General features: G+C 51.9%; 1 protein-coding gene across 1 annotated transcript; it reads right to left on the reverse strand.

The window, feature by feature from the left end:
- On the reverse strand, positions 1 to 27,331 carry SNX27 (sorting nexin 27). The gene is made up of 12 exons (XM_083878794.1): positions 27,034 to 27,331; positions 17,025 to 17,256; positions 13,591 to 13,783; positions 12,329 to 12,393; positions 11,492 to 11,596; positions 10,512 to 10,590; positions 7,789 to 7,952; positions 5,345 to 5,434; positions 3,961 to 4,110; positions 2,449 to 2,577; positions 1,094 to 1,153; positions 1 to 222 (listed from the first exon to the last, which is right to left on the reverse strand). Exons 1-12 carry the CDS (start codon positions 27,291 to 27,293, stop codon positions 175 to 177), a joined length of 1,575 nt encoding a protein of 524 aa, XP_083734920.1. The 5' UTR covers positions 27,294 to 27,331; the 3' UTR covers positions 1 to 174.

A 27,331-nucleotide genomic window follows, 5' to 3' on the forward strand; every position in this document is an offset into this window, starting at 1 on the left:
GGAAACTGGAGCCCCCTCAGGTGCCTTTTCCCGGTTTTTTCTGGTTTTTTTTTTTCTCTAGAATTCCATAAAGATGACGGGCACGAATGGATTCGGAATTAATGAGATTTAGTTTGGGGAGGGGCTTTAATACAATAACGGATTTTTTTGGGATTCCTGGAAAAGCTCCCGGGGTTAAGTGGCCGCGTCCCTTTGCTGTGACCTGACCAGATGGAAAAGGTTCTGGAAAAGAAGGAAAAGGGACAAGGTGAAGGTGGCAGAACCCCCCGGGATTCCCACTGGGAAAAGGGGGGGATTCCTGGTAAAGTGGGATTGAGGAGAGGCTGGGAATGGCTCAGAGCCCAGCCCGGGGCTGTGACACACACACAGAGTCCTGGTCCTAATCCCAGTCCCAATCCCAACTCTGGTTTCAATCCCAAATTCAATCCCAATCCCAATACCTAGTTCAATCCCAACTCCAATCCCCGTCCCAATCCCAATTCTGATTTCAATCCCAATTCTAGTTCTAATTCCAATCTCAATCCCAATCTTAATCCCAACCCCCATTTCAATGCCAATTTCAACTGAAATCCTAATTCCAATCCCAATGCCGATTTCAATTCCAGTTTCAATCCCAATCCAGATTCCAATCCTGATTCCAATTCCATCTCCAATCCAAATCTCAATCCCAACCCCAGTCCCGGAGCATTCCCAGAGCTCTCCCAGCAGTTTCCAGGACTGGGATTGGAAAGGGAAGGGATTCCCTGCTGAGCCAGCCCTGCCCTCAGGATCCCAGGAAAGGATGAAGGCCTGGATTTTCCCAGAAAAACCAGGAGCAGGTGGGATTTAAACCATCCCAAATGTTACAGAGGAAATCCCAGTCTGGGAATGGCCAGGTCATTCCAACTCCCCAAGGCTCTTCCCAGATTATTCCCACTCATTCCCAGCTCCAGGAGCCTTTTTCCAGCTGCTCCAGGAAACCTTCCCCACCTCCAGAACTTGTTCCCTGCGTTTCCCCATCCTGGGATTATCCAGTCATTCCCTGCAGGAGCCACGTTTATGGACCAGGAGAAGCATTTCCCACCTGGGAAAGGGAAAAGTTTGGAATTCTCACCTCCTTCCTCCACTTGAGCTCGCAGAACACTCGCTCGAAGCACTCGTGCATGTAATTGAACTGCAAGGGGGGAAAATGGGAATCAGGGAAAAATCCAGGGAAAATCCGGGAGATCCAAGGGGAGGGAGGAGATCCAGAGGGGAATTGGGAGCTCTGGGCATTCCAGGGAGGAATTGGGAGCTGCAGGGAGGAGTCAGGAGCTCCTGGGTCCTGTTGGGAAGTTCTGGATCCAGCAGCTCTGGGGAAAAACCAGGAGCTCCAGGGAAATGCCAGAGGCTCCAGGATGGATCCAGCAGCTCCAGGGAGGGATCAGGAGCTCCAGGGAGGAATCAGGAGTTCCTGGGAGGAGCCAGGAGCTCCTGTTTGGAACAGTTCCTGTTTGGAAACTTTTCGATCCAGCAGCTCCAGGGAAAAACCAGGAGCTCCAGGGAGGAATTCAAGAGGAACCAGGAACTCCAGGGAAAAGCCAGGAATTCCAAACAGGAGGCAGCAGCTCCAGAGGGGTTCCAGAGAGGAACCAGGTGGTCACAGGAGGAGCCAGGAGGTTCAGGAAAGAACCTTCAGGTTCCTTCAGGGAAGAACCAGGAACTCCAGGAAGGAATCAGGAGTTCCAGGGAAGAACCAGGAGCTCCATGGAGGAGCCAGAAGTTCCAGGGCAGGATCAGCCTCTCCCAGGCCCAATCTCCAGGATCCCTCTCCAGGAACAGCCTCACCCTCCAGCCGTTCCCAGCTCTCCCTGTGCCTCACACTCCTCCAGCCCCCGCAGTGCCCCCCTTCCCAAAAACCCCGAGGAGCCCAGGAGCCACCCCCATTCCTGAGGAATTCCATGTGGGATTGGGACACTCACAATCCCATTCCCAAGGGAATTCCAGGTGGGATTTGACAGAATTCTGGGCAGGACTGGGACACTCACACATCCCATTCCCAAGGAATTCCAGTTGGGATGGGGACACCCACACATCTCATTCCCGAGGAATTCTGGCTGGGATCTGGGACACTCACAAACTCCGTTCCCAAGGAATTCCAGGCAGGATTGGAGGGAGTTCCAGGCAGGATGGGGACACTCACAAATCCCATTCCTGAGGAATTGCAGGTGGGATCTGGGACACTCCGATCCCATTCCCGAGGGAATTCTGGGCAGGATCTGAGGGATTCTGTATGGGATGGGGACACTCCCAATCCCATTCCTGAGAAATTCCAGGTTGGATCTGAGGGAATTCTGGGCACGATTTAAACGGAATTCTGGGTGGGATTTAAAGGGAATTTCAGGCTGGATCTGAGGGAATTCTGGGCAGGATTTAAAGGGAATTCCGGGTGGGATCTGAGGGAATTCCAGGCAGGACCAGGCCACTCACGTAGGGGGTGAAGATCTTGACCCAGCGCGGTTTCTTCTCGGCGCGCGCGTACTCGAAGCAGAAGGCCATGCCCTCCTCATCCGTGTCCCAGCGCTGCATCTCCTCCCACTGGAACGCGATCACCTGGTTCTGGAATTCCCAACCCCAGTTAGCCAGGATTATCTGGGAATTCCCAACCCCAGTTAGCCAAGATCACCTGGGAATTCCCAACCCCACTCAGCGAGGACCACCTGGTGCTGAGGAAATTCCCAACCCCACTCAGCCAGGATCACCTGGGAATTCCCAACCCCAGTCAGCTGAGAATGGGATCTGCATCTGGAGGAGCCCCTGGGGTCAGGGAGGCCTCGGGATGGTTCCAGGGAAAATGAGGATTTGTCCCAGATTTAGCACTGGGAGGATTCCCAGAGTTATCCTGGAGAGAAGCGGCTGTGCTTCCCAAATCCCTCCTTGGGGAGATCCCAAAGATTTGGGGGTGTGGGGCAGGGGCAAATCCAAAGGTGTGAGGTCAGTGATGATCCCAGGGTAAGTTCCAGGGAATTGGGATGATCCCAGGGATTTGGGGGTGTGGGGCAGGTGCAGATCGAAAGGTGTGAGGCCAGGGATGATCCCAGGGGTGTCAGGACACCCTCCCAGGGATTTGGGAACACAGAGATGGGGGAAAGCTGAGGTGGGAGGTCAGGGATGATCCCAGGGATTTGGGAACAGTGCAGATCCAAATCCAAGGAGTGAGGCCAGGGGTGGTCCCAGGGGCACTGGGGATGATCCCAAGGATTTGAGGACACATTCCTGGGGAAAAATCAAGGTGTAGGGTCAGGGATGATCCCAAGGATATCAGACATGATTCTAGGGATTTGGGAACACATTCCAGGTGCAAATCCAAGGTGTGGGGTCAGGGATGATCCCAGGGATCTCAGGACAGATCCCCAGGGATTTGGGGACATGGAGCAGGGCAAATCCAAGTTTTACAGTCAGGGATGATCCCAGGGATTTGGGGATGATCCCAAGGATTTGGGAACACAGTCCAGGTGCAAACCAAGGTGGGAGACCAAGGACGATCCTAGGGATTTGAGGATGATCCCAGGGATTTGGGAGCACAGCAATGGTGTAAAGCCCAGGCTGTGAGCTCGGGGGACAATCCCAGAGAGTTGGGACGATCCCAGAGATTTGGGGGTGATCCCAGGGATCTGGGGACAATCCCATGGCTTTGGGGACAATCCCAGGGCTTGGGGACAATCCCAAAGATTTGGGAACATGGTGATGCTGTAAAACCCAGGCTGTGAGCTCAGAGGACAATGCCAGCGCTTTGGGGACAATCCCAGGGAGCTGGGGACAATCCCACGGAGCTGGGGACAATCCCTGTGATTTTTGGGTGATCACAGGGCTTTGGGGATGATCCCGGTGCTTTGGGGACAATCTCAGGGCTTTGGGGACAATCCCAGGGCTTTGGGAGGGCGCAGCTCCGAGGCTGTGGGGCTCAGGATGAGGTGGGAAGGTGGGGATTCCCGGGGTTACCTCGAGCTGCCCCTCCTCGGTGCAGGCGTGCAGTTTGAAGTGGCGGATGCTGATGGCAGAGATGACGTGGCCCTTGCGGCGCGAGTCGCACGAGCAGTGCGGGAAGGTGATCTCGTTGTAGCCCTCGCACGTGCGCAGCATCGTCAGGTACTGCGGACACCGGGATTACAGGGAATTAACGGGATCACAGGGAGTCACCAGGATTCACAGGAATTCACCAGGATTCCCCGGGAGTCACCAAGATACACAGGGATTCCAGGGAGTCACTGGGAGTCACTTGGAGTCATAGGGATTCACTGGGAGTCATTGGGATTCGCCAGGATTCCAGGGAGTCACAGGGATTCCAGGGAATTCACTGGGAGTCACTGGGGTTCACCAGGATACTATGGGATTCACCAGGATTCCCGAAGTCACCGGGATTTCAGGAGTCACTGGGATTCATTGGGATTCCAGGGAGTCACAGGGATTCCGGGAGTCACCAGGACTCCAAGGATTCACAGGGATTCCAGGAGTTACCAGGATTCTGGGAGTCACTGGCATTTCGGGAGTCACTGGGATTCACCAAGATTGTAGGAATCACCAGGATTCCACGGAGTCATCGGGATTCCAAGGGTTCACTGGGATTTCAGGGATTCAACAGGATTTCAGGGAATTCACCAGGAATCCAGGGAATTCACCGGGATTCCAGGGAGTCACCAGGGTACAGACATGGGCGGGGATCCCAGAGGGGCATTCCAGGGATTCAGTGGGATACAGACACAGGTAGGGATTCCATGGGGACATTTCATGGAATTCAGTGGGACACAGCCACAGGCAGAGATTCCATGATGCCATTCCAGGGAATGCAGTGTGATTCCAGGGGTTCACCAGGATATGGACACAGGCAGGGATCCCAAAGCGACATTCCATGGAATTTATTGGGATGTAGCCACAGGCAGTGCTACCACAGGGAAATTCCATGGATTTCCTCCAGCTCAGGGAGGCTGGGACCCATCCAAAGGAATCCCAAAAAGAGAGGGAAGGGGAAGGGGAAGGGGAAGGGGAAGGGCTGGCCCAGATTATTCCATGGATTCCTGTCCCAGGAAATGTTCAAGGTTGGATTGTGAGGCTTGGAGCAGCCTGGGATAGAGGAAGGTTTATCCCAAACACCCAACCTATCCCAATATCCAACCTACCCCAATTACCCAACCCGTCCCAGCACAGGGAATCTCGGAATGGGAATTTGGGAAGAACTCCAAGCTCATCCAGGATATTTCCACTATCCCAGCTCGTTCCAGCCCAGCCTGGGACCCTTCCAGGGCTGGGGCAATCCATGGATTCTCTGGAATACCCATTCCAGAGCCTCTTCCCAGCAGCATTCCCAGGAAAATCCGGGATAACTCACCATGACCATCTTCCTCTGCTCGCAGAGTTTCTGCAGCTGGTAGGATTTCTCCTCGGCTTTGATGTAGCCTTTCTTCACGTCATCAACGGCCTGGGAACGGGGAAAAAAACGGGAAAAATCCAGGAAAAATCCAGGATTTGGGATGGGAGGAGAAGGAGCCACCTCTTGCTTCAGAATTTTGGGTTCTGATCCCAAAATTCCAGCCCCAAAAAGGCTCCAGGGGGGGATTTTCCCATCCCAATTCCCACCACAATGGCCTTGGGGAGGTCCTGGAATATCCACAGGGAGTTTGGGAAAAGGTGCCTTGGGATGAGAGGATGGATTTGGGAAGGCTTGGGAACAGCTGAGGATGATCCAGGTACAAAATTTGGGGAATTTGGGTGGGAAAAAAGTTTTTTTCCCTTGGGGATGGAGCAGGAACGGGCCCTTCTCCCACTTCCAGAGGGAGAAAACTGGGAAAGATCCAGGCTGGGAAATGAAATATTGGATAATCCCTGACTTTCCATCCATTTTATTTCCATTTTATATCCATTTATTCCAGAGGCTCAGCTCAGGAAATGGGGGATTGGGCTTTTTCCCCAAGGAACAACCAGAGAAAGCGGCTCCAAGTTGTTCCAGGTGGGAAAACTGGAACAATTCCTCCTTGGAAAGGGGGGCACTGCTGGGATCCCATCCCTGGAATTCTCCAAATCTGCGTTCTGGGACCCAGCTGGATTTGCCACTGGAATTCCCACCCCAATTCCTGTATCCCAAAGGACAGCGGGGTTTGGGGGACTTCTGGGAGTGCCTCAATCCCAGAAAAACCGGCCAGAATTCCCAGAGCTGGGATCAAGCACCTCCCAATGACCTTTCCCAACCTGAACGGCAAATTCAAGGGAATTCCAGCTGGGAATGCTTCACCTGCTGGAGCACTTATGGCAGCTCAGGGTGCCTCAGTTCCATAAAAACCAGGTGAAATTTCCAATGTTGGGATTAATTGTTGGACTTGGCCACGTTCCAAAACGGCCTTTCCCAATTGGAAATTCCCAATAACCTTTTCCAACCTGAATGGGAATTCCAAGGGAATTCCAGATGGGAATTCCTGACCTGTGGAGCCCTTCTGGGAGCTCAGGGTGCCTCAGTTCCATAAAAACAGGAGGAATTCCCAATGTTGAGATCAACCATTGGACCCAACCATCTTCCAATGGTTCCTGAGTGAGTTCTCCAATGGAATTCCAGCTGGGAATTCCCCAGCCTGGGGAAGGCCAGGTTGCCTCAACTCCATAAACACAGGGTGGAATTCCTGATGTTGAGATCAACCCTTGGGACTCAACCACGCTTCCCAAACTGAAGGGGTCCCCCAAAAGGATTCCAGCTGGGAATTCCCCAGCCTGGGGTGGCTCAGCTCCAGATGGGCAGAATTCCTCATGTTGGGATGAAGGGTTGGACTCAACCTCCTCCCAGGCAGAATGGGAATCCCACTGGAATTCCAGCTGGGAATTCCCTATTTGATGGAGCTCTTCCGGGAGCTCAGCTCCAAAAAAATGGGAATTCCCCATGTAGGGATCAACTCAATCATCTTCCAAGGACCCTCCCTGACTAGAACGAGTCCTCCAATGGAATTCCAGCTGGGAATTCCCCACCTGGCCAAGCCCTTCTGGGAGCGTGGGCTGCCTTGATCCCATAAAAACAGGTAAAACTCCCAATGCTGGAATCAACTGCTGCACTCCACCACATTCTAACAACCATTCCCAACCTGAATGGGCATTCCAGAGGAATTCCAGCTGGGAATTCCTCGTCTGGTGGAGCCTTTCTGGGGAGCTTGGGGTGCCTCAATCCCATAAAAACGTGTGGAATTCCCAATGCTGGGATCAACCGCAGCACTCCACCTCTTCTCCCAACAGGAATGAGCATTCCAGAGGAATTTCTGCTGGGAATTCCTCACCTGAAGGATCTTGGGGTGACCTGAGAACTTTGGGGTACCTCAATCCCATAAAAAACAACCAAAAATCCCATCCTGCCTTGGGCTCAACTATGGGACCTGCCTTAGGAGGGGCTCTCCCAAGCCAGATGGGCATTCCAGAGGAATTCCAGCTGGGAATTTCTCACTGAGGAGAATTTCTCTGGGGAATTTCTGGGGAGAATTCCAGCTGGGAATTCCTCACTTGGGGACCTTCGGGTGCCTCAATCCCTTAAAAATGGGCGTAATTCCCAATGTTGGGATCAACCCTTGGACCCAACTGCCTTCTATGGACTTTTCCTGACCCAAATGGGAATTCCAGAGGAATTCCACTGGGAATTCTTCACCTGGCCAAGCCCTTCTGGGGCCTTGGGGTGCCTCAATCCCATAAAAATGAGTGAAATTCCCAATGTTGGGATCAACCTCAGCACTCCAGCACCTCTCCCAAGGGCAATGAGTGTCCCGGAGGAATTCCAGGAGGGAATTCCGGGCAGGAATTGCTGACCTGGTGGAAGAAGTAGGCGACGGCCAGGTCGTTGTCGTTGAGCAGCGCCTCCTCCTCGGTGGTGAAGAGCCACTTGCGCAGCGTCAGGCAGGTCCCCGGCACGGCCGAGGTGTAGTTCTGCACGTACAGCTTGTGGGGGAACTCGTTGGGAGCCAGCTTCCGCACTGGGAACATCCCAGGAAAATCATGGAATGTTGAGGGAGAGAGTGGGAAGGAGAACAGGAACAGGGGGAACAGGAGAGCAAAAAAATCGGCGTTAAAATGGGATTTTGTCACGGGGAATCTTGAAAAATTATCTCCAAACGCTTTTAAAACGTTCCCAAATCCTTTAGAATGGTCCTAAAAGGCTCCAAAAAGGCTCCTAAATCCTCCAGTATTCCAAAACCTTCCAAAATGGTCCCAAATCCTCCAGAATGGTCCTAAATGAACCAAAAAACCTCTGGAATCTGCTCAGGAGGAACAACCCAAAAGCCCTGGGTGTGGTTCTGCACGTAGAGCTTGTGGAGGAACTCACTGGGAGCCAGCTTCTGCACTGGGGAATCCCAGGAAATCCCAAAGAAGTCATGGAATGTTGGGGGAAGGCAGTGGGAAGGATGGGGGGACAAGAGAAAAAAAAAAAAATCGGTGTTAAAGTGGGATTTTGTCACAGGGAATCGCCAAAAATGATCCCAAACCCTACAAAAATGATCCCAAGTCCTTCTAAAATGATCCAAATTCCTCCATAATGATCCCAAATCTTCCATAAGGATCCCAAAATCTTCCATAAGGATCCCAAATCCCTCCAAAATTGTCCCAAACCGACCAAAAAAACAAAAAAAAAATCCCTGGAATCAGGAGGAACATCCCAAAAATCCCAGGTGTGGTTCTGCACGTAGAGGTTGAGGGGTGACTTGTTGGGAGCCATCTTCTGCACTGGGAAATCCCAGGAAATCACGGAAAAATCCCAGAAAAAAATAATGGAAAAAACCATGGAATGTCAAGGTCAGGGTGTGGGAAGAACAGGGATTCCAGCAGAGCCCAGAAATTGGCTTTGGAATCCCAAAATCCTCCAAAATGATCCCAGAATCTTCCAAAAAAATCTTCAAATCCTCCAAAAACATCCCACAATCCACCAGATGATCCCCAAAACCACAAAAATTATCCCAAAATCCATGTAAATGATCCAAAAATCCTTCTAAATTACTCCAAACTCTCCAGAATTATCCCAAATTCCTCCAAAATGATCCCCAAATCCTCAGAAAGGATCCCAAATGGCCCTAAAATGATCCCGAACACTTCCAAAAATGATCCCCAAATTCTCCAAAATTACTCCAAACCCCTCCAAAACGATCCTAAATCCCTTGAAGGGGCAGTTCCATGGGATCCTGGTGATCCCAGGCAGCACTGGAATGGATTTAATTCCTGAAGTCCTCCTTTTAGAGGAGATTTAAGGAATTAAAAATCACCATTTAAGGAGCTAAAAATCCCTGGAATCTTGAGGAACATCCCAAAAATCCTCTCCCAACCCCACGATGAGGATCCAGCTGGGAATGAAACCTCACTCCAAATCCTAAGAATCCACATCCCTCATCCCATCGTGTGGCCACAACAGCTCCATCCCAGGGAATCCATCCCAGGCATGCCCGGAAATCGGGAATGCTGAGGGAAATGGGGATGGAGCAGAGCTGGGTGAGCCCAGCTGGGCATGAAAGAGCCCAAATCCCTCAGAATTCCACAGCCAGGCCTCAAATCCATCAGGATTCCAGCTGGGATTGGGATTTCCATGGGGAAATATTCCCAAATATCCAACCTGGACTTACATCCTCAAACTGTGCCAGGGGAGGTAAATCCAGGTTGGATATTCGGGAATATTTCCCCATGGAAAAGATGATCAGGTGTTGGAAGGGGCTGCTCAGGGAAGGGCGGAGCCGCCATTCCCAGGGATTATCCCAAAAACTCCTGGAAGTGGCACATGGGGGATGGGATTTGGTGGGATTTGCCTCAATCTCAGGGGCTTTTCCAGCTGGGACAATTCCCCATCCCTGGGAGTGCCTAATTCCAGCTTGGATCACCCTGGGACACTGGGAGGCCCCAAGATCCCAAGGATCTTCAAGGATCTTTTCCATCCCAAACCATTTCGGGATTCCCTGTCCTGGGTTCACGGGATTTTGGGGATAAACCTTTCCCTATCCCAGGTTCATGGGATCCTATCCCTATTTCGTGGATTCCCCACCCCTGGAATCATCCAAAACCAGGATGGAGCAGCCTGGGATGGTGGGAGCTGTTCCTGCCCCACAAATTCCACAATCTCAAGCTAAAGACCTGCAGATCCCCTGATGTTGGAGTCCTAGAAACTTAAAATTTGGGGTTTTCCTATTCCCATTCCCTTTTTCTCCGGCTTTTTTTTACCCCCCCCCCTCCCCACCCCCAAACCCCATAGAATTCCAGGCTCACTGACGGAGTGGTTGATGACCTCGAAGAGGGTAAAATAGTTGGCATATCCCCTGATGTTGAAGTCCTAAAACCCCCAAAAATTTGGGGTTTCCCCATTCCCATTCCCTTTCTTCCCCCCTAAACCCCAAAGAATTCCAGGCTCACCAAAGCAGTGGTTGATGACCTTGAAGAGGGTGAAGTAGTTGGTGACCCCCTGACATTGGGAGTCGTAAAAACTCAAAAAATTTGGGGTTTTCCCATTCCCAATCCCGTTTTTTTTCCCCCTAAACCCTCCAGAACTCCAGGCTCACCGAAGGAGTGGTTGATGACCTCGAAGAGGGCGAAGTAGTTGGCGGTGACGCTGTCCATGCCCACCTTGGCAGCCACCGCCTGGAAAACGCCGGGAAAACGGGATCAGCGCCAGGCCGGGGCATCCCCGGGAATTCCCTGACCACGGAAAACCCGGTTGGAATTCTGCCAAGCAAAAAAACCAGGCCAGCTTCTCCTTCCCGGGGATGCCGAGGCTGTGGTGTCTCCACAAATTCCAGCCTGGATTCCCCGAGGGATAAAAGGAGTGGGGAAATTCCCATCTGGGACGGTCCCACAGCCAAAATTTGGCGTGGAATTCCGTGGGTTGTCTCCTGAGCACACCCAAATCCTGTTTATCCCCAGGATTCTGGAATTCCTGCTCTTTTCTGGTGGGATTTTAATCTCATTTTTCCAAAGGGTTTCTCCCCAGTGTTATTTTGTTCCCCATAATCCATGGATCCAGTGGATCCCAACCCTCAAAAAATGGGGAGAATCCAGGTGGGAAAGGGAAATTGAGGTGAGGGGAAGGAAATTCCAGGTGGGAATGGAAAATCCAGGTCAGGGAGAAGGAAAATCCAGAGGGAAAGATAGAAAATCCATGTGGGAAAGGAAAATTCCAGGTGAGAGAGGAGGAAAATCCAGGCAGGAAAGATGAAAAGTCCAGCTCAAAATGGAAATTCCAAGTGGGGAAAAGAAAATCCAGGGGAAAAGATGGAAAATCCCGGTGGGAAAGAAGAATTGAGGTGGGAAGAAGAAAATCCAGTAGGGAAAAGAAAATTGAGATGAGAAGATGGAAGTTCCAGGTGAGAAAGGAGGAAAATTCCAGGTGGGAAAAGAAAGTGCAGGTGGGGAAAGAAAATTGAGGTGAGGGGAAGGAAATTCCAGGTGGGAAAAAGGAAAATCCAGGTGGGGGTGGGGAAATGGAGTGGAGGGGATGGAAATTCCCAGTGGGAAGGACAATTCCAGGTGGGAATGGGCTCACCTGGTACACCTGGTCCGTGGTGCTGTTTTTCTTCACCCTGACTGTCACCGTGGTGACGTCCGGGAGCGCCACCCGCAGCTCCACGTCGGAGACGCCGTTGTAGTTCTGGGAAAAAGGGAAGGGAAAATTCCCCAAAAACTCAGGAAATCCCTGTTTTCCAGCCATTTGTAAACCCTCCAAATCCCCCACAGTGGGAATTCAGGTTGGAGGAGGGATGGGGTTGGATTCTTCTCCCCAGGGACAGGACGAGGGGAGCTCCAGGTGGGATGTTTGGAATAATTCCCCCATGGAATTCCTCCATCCCTTTGTAGTCAGGGCACTGTGGAATTGCCATCCCGGTAATTGTCCCAAACTGGGCCTCTGGGACCAATTCACTCTCAGGAATTCCTACTCATTCCCAGAGTGTTCCCTGGATCCTGAAGGATTGTGGGGTTTGGAGGAATTCTGGGAGTTTGGGATGCCTCAATCCCATCAAAAACAGTTGGAATTGCCCCCAAACCCCATGGATGTGACACCTGGGGACAGGGATCAGGGGTGGCTTTGGGGACAGTTGAATACAAAGAGCTCCAAGGGCTTTTCCAGCTTTGGCCATTCCTTGGAAGCCTTTGGATCCATAGGGGTTTTTTGTTTTTTTTTTTTTTCCCCATGGAATTCTGTTGGACCAAGCCTCAATCCCACCAAAAACAGTTGGAATTGTCCCCAAATCCCATGGATGTGGCACCTGGGGACAGGGATCAGGGTGGCTTTGGGGACAGTCGGACAGGAGGAGTTTTCCCACCTTGGCCATTCCATGGAAGGGATTTTTTCCATGGAATTCCGCGGGATGACGTCACCCACCTCGTCCGACTCCGACAGGAATTCCTGCATGATGTCGCTCTCGCCGATGACCCGGATGGAGCACACTGCGGGGACACAGGGAATGTCACACAGAATGTCACACAGAATGTCCCCATGTCCCCTCCAGGGCCATCCCACCAACCCCTTCCCATCATCCCGACTGTCCTGAGGGGAATTCCTGCACCTGGGTCACCCCTGTCCCCTCCTGTCCCCTGGGTCACCCCTGTCCCCCCCTGTCCCTTGGGTCACCTCTGTCCCCCCCTGTCCCTTGGGTCACCTCCTGTCACTGTTAACCCTGTGTTCTCCCTGTCCTGGTGTCCCCTCATGGATCCAGACTCCTCTCTCAAGGAGCAGCCCCAGGAGCATCACCTGGATCACCTCTGTCCCCTGGGTCACCTCTGTCCCTTGGGTCACCTCGTGTCTCTCAGGTCACCTCCTGTCCCCAGTGTCACCATTAACCCCATGTTCTCCATGTCCTGGTGTCCCCTCATGGATCCAGACCCTCTCCAAGGTGACTGAGTGTCCCCTGGGTCACCTCCTGTCACCATTAACCCCATGTTCTCCATGTCCTGGTGTCCCTCATGGATCCAGACCCTCTCTGAGGTGGATCCAAGGAGCTTCACCCTAAAATCCCACCCGACCACCCCAAACCTCCCAGGGCAAGTCCGCAAATGGTCCAGGAATCCCATTGGTGGGGAATCCCAGGATACCCCTGGGAATGCCAGTGAGGGAGTTTGGCATGGGGGGTTTTGGGATGAGGGATTTTGGGATGAGGAAAGATTAAGGTGAGGGATTTTGGGATGATGAGGGGTTGTGGGATGAGGGGTTTTGGGATGAGGGGTTTTGGGATGAGAGACTTGGGTGAGGGGTTTTGAGATGAGGGATTTTGAGATGAGGAGGGAATTCGGGATGAGGAGAGATTTGGAGGTGAGGGATTTTGGGATGAGAGGTTTTGGAATGAGGGATTTGTGTGAGGGCTTTTGAGGTGATGGATTGAGATGAGGAGGGATTTTGGGATGAAGGGTTTTGGGAAGAGGAATTTGGGTGAGAGGTTTTGAGATGAGTGATTTTGGCATGAGGAGAGATTTTGAGGTGAGGGATTTTGGGCCAAGGAGGGAATACAGGACAAGGAAGGATTTCGGGACAACAGATTTCGGGACAAGGAGGGATTCTGGGGACAACGACCGATTTTGTAATGAGCAGGGATTCTGAGGTGAGGTATTTTGTGCTGAGGAGGCATTTTGGGGCCCCCCTGCCCGTACCCTTCTCCAGGTACTCCTCCAGGCCCCTCCTGCGGGCGTCCAGCTGCTGCTCGGACAGGGAGAAGGGCCACTTTCCGGGCAGGCGCGGGAAGGTGAAGTTGGCGAACTCCCGTTTCAGGTTCTGGTGCAGGATGGCGAACTCCCGGTAGCGCTTGGAGCACAGCTGGCGCCCGGCCATGTAAACGTTGTACACCTGGGGAGACAGCCACAAAAGTTCCCAAAAATTCCCAAAAATTCTCAAAAATTCCCTGCAGCTCGGCCGTGCCTGCCCTCCTGAGGAGAGGAGGGAGACGTGCAGAGCCTGGAGCTGCGGGGTGTCCCTGCTGATTCCAGGGCCTCAGGAATCCCAAAACTCGGGATTCAGGATTGTGGATATTTCCTATGAGACACTGAGAAGGTCCCAAATGCCCCATTTTTCATCCAAAGCCCAAAATCCTGGGATTTAAGCTCCTGGCTCCTTCCCGTGGAATGCAGAGAGACCCCAAACTGCCCACGTTCCATCCAAAGTCCCAAATTTTGGGATTCAGGATCATGGATACTTCCCATGAGACACTGAGAGATCCCAAACTCCTCCTGTTCCATCCAAAGTCCCCAGTCTTGGGATTCTGGATCACAGCTACTGCCTGCAGGACACAGACAGATCCCAAATTTCCCATGTGGCATCTGAAGCCCCAAATCTTGGGATTCAGGGTCATGGATACTTCCTCCAAGATGGGGAGAGATCTCAAACTCTCTGCCTTTCCTTCAAAGCCCCAAATCCTTGGGATTCAGGTTCATGGCTCCTTCCCACGAGACACATAGAGATCCCACACTTCCCGTGTTTCACCCAAAGTCCCAAATCTTGGGATTCCAAGGAATTCCCTTCCCATTCCTTAGCCAGCTCTTCCAGTGTTAAATCCAGCCCGCTGAAATCCCAAACCCCCTCGTACCCAGGCCCTGCTCCTTGGGATCAGCAGATCCCAAACTCCAGCATTCCCTGATCCCCAGTGGGAAAGGGGATCCAGTGGGGTCCAGGAGAGGGGTGGGAATTGCCTGGAGATGCCCCCAAATCCCAAGGGCTGGGGCTGGGATGGGGCAGGACCCTTCCCCTCCTGCCCTGCTTATCCCACAGCATTCCTGGCGCTGGAATTTTGGGAATCAGTGGTCAGTGCCAGCTGAGGACACAGGGTGGTGGGAATTAATTAAGCCCTGGAGTTAATGAGGGTTAATGAGGGTATCCCTATGGGAACTGGAAGGATTGGGAATTTCCTCTTGGTTTATCCATTTATTTCCTGGGGAAGTGGCTGTAGTTTGTCCCTGTGTCCTGTAGGGCTGCCAGGCTGGCTCTTGCCATATTCCAGTATTGTATCCCAACATTCCAACAGCCCTGTATCCCTACATTTCAATATTCTAACACGTCAGCATTCCCATTTCAATTCTCCAATAGCCCTGTATTCCTATGTTTCAATAATCCCACATTTCAATGTTCCTAAATTTCAATATTCCTGTAGTTCAATATTCCTGTATTCCAATATTCCAACAGCCCTGTCTGTATTCCTACATTTCAATATTTCTACATTTTAGAATACCTATATTCCAGTGTTCCTGTATTCCAATATTCCAACAGCCCTGTATCCCTACATTTCAATATTCCCACATTTCAGCATTCCCATTTGAATCCTCCAATAGCCCTGTATTCCTATGTTTCAATAATCCTAAATTTTGGTGTTCCTAAATTTCAATATTCCTGTATTCCCATATTTCAAAAGCCCTGTATTCCAACAATATTCCAACATTCCTGTAACAGCCCTGTATTCCTATACTGCAATATTCCTGTATTTCAACAATCCTATGTTTCAATATTCCTAAATTCCAATATTCCAACAGTCCTGTGTATTTTGATATTCCCACATTTCAGCATTCCTACATTTCAATCCTCCAATAGCCCTGCATTCCTGTATTTCAATCTTCCTGTCCTCCAATATTCCAACAGCCCTATGCCCTGTATTTCAATACTCCTAAATTCCAACATTCCCATGTTCCAATATTCCTAAATTCCACTGCTCCCAATTTTCAGCATCCCTATATTTCAATATATTTCAATATTCCTGCATTCCTGTATCCCTATATTTCAATATTCCAATATCCCTGCATTCCACCAGTCCTGCATTCCCATATTTCATCCTGACCCTGTGAGGCTGTGGATTTCCAAGGATCCCCACCTGTCCCCTCCTAAGGGAGGGACACCATGGAGTGACATCATGGAGTGACACCGTGGAGAGAAATGATGAAATGACATCATAGAGTGACACAATGGAATGACATCATAGAGTGACACAATGGAATGACATCATAGAGTGACACCATCGAGGGACATCGTGGTGGGACAGCGTGGAGGGACATCATAGACTGACATTATGGAGGGACACAATGGAGGGACACCATGGAGTGACATCACAAAGGGACACCATGGAAGGACATCAAGGAGTGATACCATGGAGGGACCAGAGTGACACCATCGAGGGACATCGTGGAGGGACATCATGGAGGGACATTCACAGAGTGACACCGTGGAGGGACACCATAGAGGGACATCATAAAGTGACACTATGGAGGGACACCATGGAGTGACATCATAGAGTGATATTATGGAGGGACATCACAAAGGGACACCACGGAGGGACACCATGGAATTACATTGTGATGTTCCCATGGAGGGACATGATGAAGGGACACCATGGTGTGACATCATAGAGTGACACCATGGAATGACACCATGGAATGACCATGCAGGGACACCACAGACTGACACCACTGAGGGACACCACTGAGGGACTGCTGCTTTTGAGGAAGAATCCTGCTATTTTTGGGGAAAATTCCTGCTATTTTAAAGAAAAAACACAGATATTTTGAGGAAGAATCCTGCTATTTAGGGGGGAAATCTGCTGTTTTGGAGGAAAAACTGCCGTTTTGGGGGAAGGCCTGCTATTTTTGGGGAAAATCCCTGCTACTTGAGGAAAAATCCTGCTGTTGTGAGGAAGACTCCTGGTATTTCAGAGAAAATCCTGCTGTTTTAGAGAAAAATCCTGATATTTTGGGAAGAATTCTGTGGTTTTGAGGAAGAATCCTGATATTTTAGGGAAAAACCCTGCTATTTGGGGCAAAACACTGCCGTTTTAGAGAAAAAGTGCTATCTGAGGAAAAATCCTGGGATTTTGGTGAAAACTCTGCCTTTTTTTGAGAAAAAAGCCCCATTATTTGAGGAAAAATCCTACTGTTTTGAGGAGGAACTCTAGTATTTTGGGCAAAACCCTGCCATTTTAGGGAAAACCCCAGCTATTAAAGGGCAAACCCCGCTATTTAACACAAACAACCCCCGTTACCCACACAAACAAACAAAACCCCCAAACCCACAGGTTGTTTCCCCCCACTCCCGAGGGGGAAAAGAGCCTCACCACGAACTTCTCCCCGCTCTGCTCCACGTGTTTGTAGGTGGGGATGGAGATGGGCACGGCCTGTTTCTCGCTGTAGTCGTAGAAGGGCGGCCCCAGCGGCTCCTCGGGCGGCTCCAGGCTCTCGGCCTCGTGCGGCGGCACCGACAGCACCGTCAGCACCAGCTCCTTCTCGCCGGCGCGGATCAGGTCCACCACCTGCTTGTGCGTGGCTCCTTCCACGTTCACCCCATTCCTAAAGGGAGAAATAGCCCCAATTTCCATGGATCAGACCCATCACCTGCTTGTGCATGGCCCCCTCCACGTTCACCCCATTACTGAGGACAGAAATCCCCAAATTCCCACGGATCTGATCCACCACCTGCTTGTGCATGGCCCCCTCCACATTCACCCTGTTCCTGAGGACAGAAAACCCCAAATTCACAGGGAATTCCCAAGGATCAGACCCACCACCTGCTTGTGCATGGCCCCCTCCACGTTCACCCCATTACTGAGGACAGAAAACTCCAAATTCCCATGGAATTCCCATGGTTCATCCCATTCCTAAAGAGAAAAATATCCCAAATTTTCAGGGATCAGATCCACCATCTGCTTGTGTGTGGCCCTTTCCACGTTCACCCTGTTCCTGAGGAGAGAAAAGCCCAAATTCCTACGGGATTCCCATGGAATTCCCACAGATCAGGTCCACCACCTGCTTGTGCATGGCCCCTTCCATGTTCGCCCCGTTCCTGAGGAGACAAAACTCCAAATTCACATGGAATTCTCATGGTTCACCCCATTCCCTAAAGGGAACAAATCCCAAATTCCCACAGATCAGATCCGCCACCTCCTTGTGGGTGACCCCTTTCACATTCACCCCATTCCTGACGAGACAAAATCCCAAATTCCCATGGATCAGATCCACCACCTGCTTGTGGGTGACCCCTTTCGCATTCACCCCATTCCTGAGGAGAGAAATCCCAAATTCCCATGGATCAGATCCACCACCTGCTTGTGGGTGACTCCTTTGATGCTCACCCCATTCCTAAAGGGAACAAATCCCATATTCCCATGAATCAGATCTACCACCTGCTTGTGGGTGGCCCCTTCACGTTCACCCCATTCCTGAGGAGAGAAATCCCAAATTCCCATGGAATTCCCACGGTTCACCCCATTTCTAAAGGAAACAAATCCCAAATTCTCATGGAATTCCCATGGATCAGATGCAACACCTGTTTGTGCGTGGCCCCCTCCACGTTCACTCTATTCCCAAAGGGAACAGATCCCAAATTCCCACGGGACTCCCATGGAATTCCCATGGATCAGGTCCAACACCTGCTTCTGAGTGACTCCTTCTGTGTTCATCCAATTCCTCCATGGGAAAATATCACAAATTCCCACGGATCAGATCCATCACCTGCTTATGTGGCCCCTTCCACGTTCACCCCATTCCTGAAGACAGAAAATCCCGAATTCCCATATAATTCCCAGAAAAGACCCCAAAATCAGGATGGGATTGACCCTTTCCCATAGAATTCCCAACAATGGATCAGATCCACCACCTACTTGTGGGTGGCTCCTTCAATGCTCACCCCGTTACTGCATGGAAAAAATTCTCATGGAATTCCCAGTGACGGATTTGGTGTTAAATCCCATTGGGTTGTTTTCCTGCTGGAGATATTCTGGGATTGAATAGCAGGGGTCTGGATGTGGCTAATTTCTTTTGGTCAACCTCCCGTAGTGTTTAAAAATATTTGGGATATTAAAAATATCTGGAATATTTGAAATAATTTCCATGCAGAAATGTATTTAGATATTGAAATTTATTTAAATACTGGTATCATTTATATAGTCCAAGTATTTAAATGCTTTGAATAAATATTCCATATATTTTCAACACGCCACATATTTAAAATATTCCAAATATTTGAATGTTCAAAATATTCCAAATATTCCAGTTATTTGAAATATTAGAAATAGTCCAATATAAGCATCCCAAATTATTTTAAATGTTCTAAACATTCCAAACTCCTGTTCAATATCCCAAAGTTGTCCCAAGAGCATGGTGAGCACCAGCTCCTCACCGGAACAGATCAGCTCTTCCATGTTCACCCCACTCCTGCATGGAAAATATCCCATGGAATTCCCATGGATCAGATCCACCACCTGCTTGTGCGTGGCTCCTTCCATGTTCACCCTGTTCCTAAAGATCCCAAATTCCCATTTGGGAAGTGCTGAAGACATTCCCAAGCCACCCCTAGAGAACATTCCTGACACTCCCAAGAGTCCCACGGCCTGGCTCTGGCTTTGCCTGGAAAATCCGGATCACACCTTGGGCAACCTGCTCAGGAAAGCTCATCCCAGTCAATCCCAACTTCTGGAATTCCATGGAAGTGCTTTAGACCCAAGACATTCCCAAGCCACCTCTGGAACACTCCTGATTCTCCTGAGAGCCCCATGGCCCAGATCTGGCTCTGCCCAGAAAAACATGGATCAAACCTTGCCCAACCTGCTCAGGAAAACTCATCCCAACCAATCCCAAACCTCCAGGAGCCCCATGGAAGCAGTTTAGACCCAACACATTTCCAAAGCCACTTCTAGAACATTCCTGACATCCCCAGGAGCTCCATGGCCCAGATCTGGCTTCACACAGAAAATCTGGATCGCGCCTTGGCCAAGCTGCTCCGGAGAACTCATCCCAATCCATCTCTGGCCCTCCCATGGAAGTGCTTTAGACCCAAGACATTCCCAAGCCACCTCTGGAATGTTCCTGACATTCCCAAGAGCCCCAAGGCCTGGATCTGGCTTTGTCCAAAAAATCTGGTTCACATTTTGGCCAACCTGCCCAGGAAAACTCATTCCAATCAATCCCAAACCTCCCAGAATCCCATGGGGACAGTGAAGGCACAAAACATTCCCAAGCCACCTCAAACCTTCCTGATATTCCCAAGAACCCCATGGCACAGATCTGGATTTGCCTGGAAATTCTGGATCACTCCTGCTCAGGAAAGCTCATCCCAACCTGCTCCCAACTTCCCGGAATTCCGCAAAAGCACTTTAGACCCAAGACACTCCAAAGCAACCTCTGGAATATTCCTGATGTTCCAGAGCCCCATCCGGCTCTGCCCAGAAAACTTGGATCAAACCTTGGCCAAGCTGCCCAGGAAAACTCATCCCAATCCCAGGATGTTCTCAAGAGCTCCATGGCCCAGATCTGGCTTTGCCCAGAACACCTGGATCACACCAGCTCAGGAAAACTCATCCCAACTGGCCCAAAACTTCCCAGAAACACTGGAAAATCCCATGGAAATACAGAAAATATCCCCAAGCCACATCTAGAATGTTCCTGACATTCCCAAGAGCTCCATGGCCTGGATCTGGCTTTGCCCAGAAAACATGAATCAAACCTGCCCTGGAAAATTCATTTCAAGCAATCTCAAACTTCCTGGAAACACTGGAAAATCCAACGGAAACACAGAAAATATTCCCAAGACACATCTAGAACATTTCTGACATTCCCAAGTACCTCATGGAAAGGATCTGTCTTTGCCCAGACAATCTGGATCACACTTTTGCCAACTTGCCCAGGAAAACTCATCCCAGTCAATCCCAAACCTCCGGGAATCCCATGAAGTGCTGAAGGCCCAAGACATTCCTGAGCCTCTTTGGAGACGAGAGATCTCTTCCACAAAAGTTGCTTTTTTTCCACCAAAAAGCCTGGAATTGCCCCCATTCCGTGCTGCTGCTGGTCCCAAGATCCAGAGTGGGATTTGGAGCCTTCAATCCCTAACTCTCCAAGGGAAGGGAATAACTCTGACTGGTCCCATCCACCCATTTTTTAATGGAATATTTTGTTACAGGAATCACCCTGAAAAGGTCAGATCTCTGCTTACAAATTCAGGTGACAGATCCAGGTTTGAAAATTCCAACTCTTCCAGGAGTTGGAAAAGTTTCCTGCAGCTCCAACACTACTCAAGGCTATCCAAACCCACTGGAGCTTCCGTATCATTCCAGGGAAAAGGGATAACAGAGCAACCCTCAAATATATTCTCCCCAAGAGCAAACTCTGGGAAAGGGGCACAGACAGGACCCAGAATTCCCAAAAAGGCATCATTCCATTCCCAAAAATGCTGGCTCCCATCACTCCCAGAGGGTCGACGCCTCCCTGCTTGTGTCTCCAAGGAGCAGGAGGAGTCAGAACTTCAGGATAAAGTCACCATGGCAACCGAGGCTGGAATCCAGGAATGTTAAATCCAGGAGGGAAGCGCGGCAGCTGTGGATCTGTGGGATCCAGGAGCTTCTTCCCAAGAAAAAGGAACACCGGGATGCTCCTGCTCCTCGAGCTTCTGGGGCTGGGAAATGGATCCAGGTGTTGCTCTGATCCTTCAGGGAATCCAGGGAAGGAAAAGGGACATCAAGATCCAAGAGGTGACACCAGATCCAAGGGATACTTCCTGCTGGGAAGGCAGATCCACAGCCACGACTCTTCCATGGGATGGGAAACTGAGGGGAGCCATTCCCAGCAGCATTCCAGGAGCAACTTCCTCTGATAAATCCCTTTTTTGGGAATGTGGAAGGGGTTCCACCAAGAGCAGGAGGTCCTGGCACTTCTGGCAGGTTGGAGGAGCCTCATTGCCCTTCACTCCATGGGAAAGTTACAGCGGGAAAAGCTCAGGATTCCACAGGTGGAGTTTGGATTTCTCACGGAATTCCTCTCCCAGGGGCTCCCAACACCCCTTTGCCAGGGAGACGGGAAGAAGCTCCTCAGCCCAGAGTGATATTCCCTGGAAATATCAGAGTCAGTGTGGAAAACATCTCATCCACCAGCTGGGCTGGGACCTGGGAATCTTCCATAGGGAAGAACAGAGCCGTGGGAAAGGCTGGGAGATCCTGGGATCTGGGAATCTTCCATCAGGAGGAATAAAGCTGCTGGCAAAGGCTGAGGATGAAGCAGAATTCCCATCACACTGACAAGGATGAGCAAGGGCCCTGTGACACGGAAAACATTCCGGGGTTCCTGTTCCGACAGGGATTGAGTCATTTCCCACCACGACTTCGGAAAGTTCCCTGACTCGGGGCCTGACAGGGGAATTCAGGGTGAGGAACTGGGCAAGGAGCAGCCTGGAGATGGAGATCCCGGGGATGGGATTGATGAAGGATCCAGAGAAATTCCAGAGGGAAGGGAAGGGAATGGGAAGGGAATGGGAAGGGAAGGGAAGGGGAAAAGGGGAGAAAGGAAGGAATGGGAACGAAAAGAATGGGAAAAGGAAGCGGAATCAGCTGGTGATCAGAGGGATTTTACCTTCCACTTCCAATCCACTTCCCAAATTTTCCAAGGTTAAAAATCCCCCCTCAGAACCTCAGGACGAGGCAATTCCCAGTGCCCATTCCCAGAGTGAATTCCAGCAGAGCCTTTGGTGAGCAAAACACCGGGAATGTGCCGAGCCAGCAGCTCCCATGGCGGCACAGAGACCATTCTAGACTTTTCCAAAGCTTCTCCCATCCCATAAAATGGGAATTGAGCCCACGGAGAGAGGGAGAGTCCAATCTCCTGAGGGAAAAGCCTTTGGCCTCACACAAGACGCCGATTCCGGGGGTTATTCCATCAAAACCTGCCACCTTCCCAGTGCTGTGCCTGTCCCAGAGGATTCCCTGCTGCAGGAATGAGCCTGGTGGGATCCAAGATCCCCCAGCCCTGCCCACCCCACCTAAATCCGGCTGTTTTCCCACTCAGCTTTAGGGATAAATCCTTTTTCTCTGCTTTTCTCTCTATTCTGTCCTGATGGACATTCCAGGCGCTAATCAAGAGCTCAATTAGCTCCCATTGTCTGACTCCGATGATTCCAGAGCATTCCAGAGCCTCGGGAAGGCTCAGGGAGAAGCTGGATGCTGGATCTGGGAGGGAGGGATGGAAAAAGGACCAGGCAGCACCTGGAGAATCCATTGGTGTCAGGTGAGGATGGGGAAGAGTGGATTTTTCACGGAAAACACACTCGGGTGGGTGAGCTCTGGGGTTTTCCAGGATAAGGATGAGCTGGGGAGTGCCGACATCCCAAATATCCCCCACAGAAATCCCAGCAGGAATTCCTCAGGAGTGGAACAACCTCCACATCCCAAATATCCCCCACAGAAATCCCAGCAGGAATTTCTCAGGAACGGAACAACCTCCACATCCCAAATATCCCCCACAGAAATCCCAGCAGGAATTCCTCGGGAGTGGAACAACCTCCACATCCCAAATATCCCCCACAGAAATCCCAGCAGGAATTCCTCAGGAGTGGAACAACCTCCACATCCCAAATATCCCACAGAAATCCCAGCAGGAATTCCTCAGGAACGGAACGACCTCCTCGCTCAGGCTCCTCCTCCCCAAAAATTCTTCTCCTCAGGGTCAGTCTGCTGGGAATTCCAGCAGGTAGGAAGGAAATCCCTCATGGAACGAATTCCCCCGAGACACCCTGAACATCCCAAATCCACCCAGGCAGCTCCTCCCGGAGCTCCAGGGCCTGGATTTTGGGGAGTTCCCTCTGGAGGAACCGGGAGGGCGGATGGGGCCGCCCCTTTCCCGCCCCATTCCCAGGGAAGGGAAATCGGAGCTATTTTGGGAATCCCGGCTCATTGTTTCCTCCTCCGGCCCGGGAATTCCAGGAGTCGGGATTTTAAGGGATCCGAGGAAAATGAGGGTCCCCCAAGAGGGACGGGACTCTGGAATTTTGGGGTGGTTTCTGCACAAAAAGGTGTGAACGCTGGAATATGGGAATTCCGTAATCTTGGAGTACAGAAAAATAGGGATATTGAATTATGGGATTATTGGAATATAGGGAAATGGGAATACAGCAGTGTTGGGATAACAGGATATTGCAATACTGAGATATCGGAATATTGAAATATTGGAACGTTGAAACACAGGAATACTGAAATATTGAAACATAGGAATATTGAAATATAGGAACGCAGGAGTACCAAAATACTGAAATATTGGAATATTGAAATATAAAAATGCAGGAATACAGAAATATTGAAATACTGGAATATTGGAATATCGAACCATAGAAATACTGAAATATTGGAACACGGGAATACTGAAATACTGAAATATTGGAATTTCAAAATACTGGAATATTGAAATATTTGGCTACAAGGTTATTGGAAAATTTGAATACTGGAATATTAAAATATTTGGATACATAAATAGTGGAATATGGCAAGAGCCAACCTGGCAGCCACACAGGACACAGGGACAAACTAAAGCCACTTCAAGCCACTTCTCCCAGGAAATAAGTGGATAAACCAAGAGGAAATTCCCAATCCTTCCAGCTCCCATAGGGATAACAGGGATTGGGAGATCACAAGCAAACCCCCTTCATCAACCATCATTAACACCAGGGGTTAATTATCTCACACACCGTGCCCTGGTCCTCACCTGGCAGCAGCCACCGAATCCCAAAATTCCAGCACCAAACTCCCCTCTGATCCCAAAATCCAGCATTTTAAAGTGCTCAAAACTGAGGGAAAATTTCATCCCAATGCCCACAAACCCCTCCCTCCTCAGCCTGGGAACGCTGCTCCCCCAACTGGATCATCCAGGTGCAGAATTCCATGGAAAAATCAGAGAATGGGGAATTTGGGTCAGCTGGGACAGAGCCAAATCCCGGCAGGTCCCGAGAGCTCCTCACACCCCTTGGACTTCCAGAGCTGGCAGCAAAACATTCCTGCAGCTCGGAAATCCCTGGAATTAATCAGTAATTGGACTTAACCCGGAGCGAAGGGCAGAGGTGGGAGGATCCACAGGGATCCCTGAAAAAACCAACCCCCCCCGCTGGGATTTCAGCCCCCAAAAAACAGCCACGAAGTTTAAGGGGTTTTTGTTTTAGGAGATGAGTTTCCACAGGGCAGGAATATTCCCAAGGGAAGGTGTTTTCTGGGTCAGAGTCACAATTTTGGGTGTCGAAAAGCATCAGCTGGAGAACACGAGACCCAGGAAAGGGAAGGAAGTGTCTCCGGGTTGGAACTGAAGTGGTTTATCTCTAAAAATGCTCCTTTGCCCTCCCCAGGAGGGTCCTCATGTTGAAATCCAAAGGGTTTGTCCTTAAAAATGCCCCCTGCCTGTCCTAGGACTCTCCACATTGAAATCCAAAGGGTTTGTCCCTAAAAATGCCCTCCTGACCTCCCCAGAAGGGTCCCCACGTTGAAATCCAAGTTTTCCCCATTTAGAGGCTCCTGTAAGACCCTCCCCAAAACCCCCACCGAGAGTTGGGGGGGCTCAGTCTGGGCTCAGCTCCCTCTCCTCAGGACCCCCCAAATTCCCTCCAAGGGCAGGGGGCTGAACCCCTCCTCAAAACACCCTCAGCAAGACCCCCCTTAATCTCACCAAGGGATCCTCAGCCCCCTCAGGGCGTCCTCAGGACCCTCCAAATTTCCCCCAAGGACTGGGGGCTGAAGCCTCCCCCTCATGACACTCTCACCAAGGGACCTCAGCCCCCTCAAGACAGCCCAATTCCCACTAAGGGTGTCTCACTCCCCTCATGGCACCCTCAGCCCCCTCAGGATCCCCCAAAATCCCACCAAGGGTTGGGGGCTCACCCTCCTCCCCAGTCACACCCTCAACAAGGGACCCTCAGCCACCTCGAGATGCCCCAAATTCTCACCAAGGCCTGGGGGTCTCACTCCCCTCATGACACCCTCACCAAAGGATCCTCAGGATCCCCCAAAATCCCACCAAGGGTCAGGGACTCAACTTCCCTCTCACCCTCAGCCCCCTCAGGACCCTCCAACACCTCCTCAAACCTCACCACAGCCTCAGCAAGGGACCCTCAGCCCCCTCAAAATGCCCCAAATTCCCACCAACGGCTGGGGGTCTCACTTCCTTCATGACACCGTCAACAAGGGACTCTTAGCTGCCTCAGGATCCCCTGAAATCCCCACCAAGGGTTGGGGTCTCTCCCTCCTCCCCAGTCCCACCCTCACCAGGGGACCCTCAGAGCACCCTCAGGACCCCCAAAATCTCCGAAATGTCACCAGAAAAGGCGCTCAGCCCCCTCAGGATCCCCCCCAAACCCACAGCAAGGGCCGGGGGGCTCAGCCCCTCCTCACAACACCATCAGCACTTGATACTCAGCCCCACCAAGATCCCCCAAAACCCCTCAAGGTCCGGGGTTCTCAATCCCCTCATGACATCCTCGTCAGAGAACCCTCAGAGCCCCCTCAGGACCCCCAACATCCCACCAAGGGCTCAGTGTCCCCTCAGAGCCCCCTCATCCCACTCAGAGCCTCCTCAGGACCCCCAACACCCCACCGAGGGCTCAGTGTCCCCTCGGCCACGGCCCCTCAGAGTCTCCTCGTCACCCTCAGGACCCCCTCAGGACCCCCAAGGGCTCAGTGTCCCCTCGGCCAAGACCCCTCAGAGCCCCCTCATTGCCCCCAGCCCCCTCAGAGCCCCCTCAGGACCCCCAACACCCCGCCAAGGGCTCAATGTCCCCTCAGCCACGGCCCCTGGGAGCCCCCTCATCGCCCCCAGCCCCCTCAGCACTCCTAAGGGCTCAATGTCCCCTCAGCCAAGACCCCTCAGAGTCCCCTCATCGACCCCTGAGGACCCCCAAGGGCTCAGTGTCCCCTCAGCCAAGACCCCCCATCGCCCCCCCAGCCCCCTCAGGACCCCCCAAGGGCTCAGTGTCCCCTCGGCCACGACCCCTCATCGCCCCCCCAGCCCCCTCAGGACCCTCAAGAGTTCAGTGTTCCCTCAGCCGAGACCCCTCGGAGCCCCCTCATTCCCCTGAGGACCCCCAAGGGCTCAGTGTCCCCTCATCCCCCTGAGGACCCCCAAGGGCTCAATGTCCCCTCAGCCACGGCCCCTCGGAACCCCCCAGCCCCCTGAGGACTCCCAAGGGCTCAGTGTCCCCTCAGCCAAGCCCCCCCATCGCCCCCAGCCCCCTCCCCGCCCCCATTGCCCCCTCCCCGGCCGTGCCCGCGCGCGGGGGGCGTTCCCGGGGCCGGGTGCCGGGGGGCTGTGGGTGGGCGGCCCCCCCGTACTCACACCTCCAGGATGCGGTCCCCCTTGCGCACCCCGGCGCGGTCGGCGGCCCCTCCGCCCAGCACGGCGCTGACGTGCTGCAGCGGCGCGTACAGCTCGCCGTTGATGCTGCGCAGCTGCCCGCCTTCGCTCACTTGCCCGCGGACGTTAAAGCCGTAACCGGACTCGGACTTGACGATGCGGACGACGCGGGGCCCGCCCGGGGGTCCCTCCCCGGCCCCGTTCCGCGCCCCCGGCCGCGCTTCGCCCTCCTCGTCCGCCATCTTGGCCTCCGCGCACGGCGCGCGTCACGGGACCGGGC

The sequence above is a fragment of the Zosterops lateralis genome (genome assembly GCF_965231275.1).
Source record: "Zosterops lateralis genome assembly, chromosome: 27".
Lineage (NCBI taxonomy): Eukaryota > Metazoa > Chordata > Aves > Passeriformes > Zosteropidae > Zosterops > Zosterops lateralis.

What these genes read in the sequence shown, in the direction of transcription:
- SNX27 (XM_083878794.1), bottom strand. Translation starts at nt 27,293, where the DNA reads ATGGCGGACGAGGAGGGCGAAGCGCGGCCGGGGGCGCGGAACGGGGCC. An exon ending in GGAGGAGTACCTGGAGAAGG is followed by an intron (nt 12,394 to 13,590) that starts GTACGGGCAGGG and finishes GTGTCCCCGCAG; the next exon opens with TGTGCTCCATCCGGGTCATC. An exon ending in GGTCATCAACCACTCCTTCG is followed by an intron (nt 7,953 to 10,511) that starts GTGAGCCTGGAG and finishes GGATGTTCCCAG; the next exon opens with TGCGGAAGCTGGCTCCCAAC.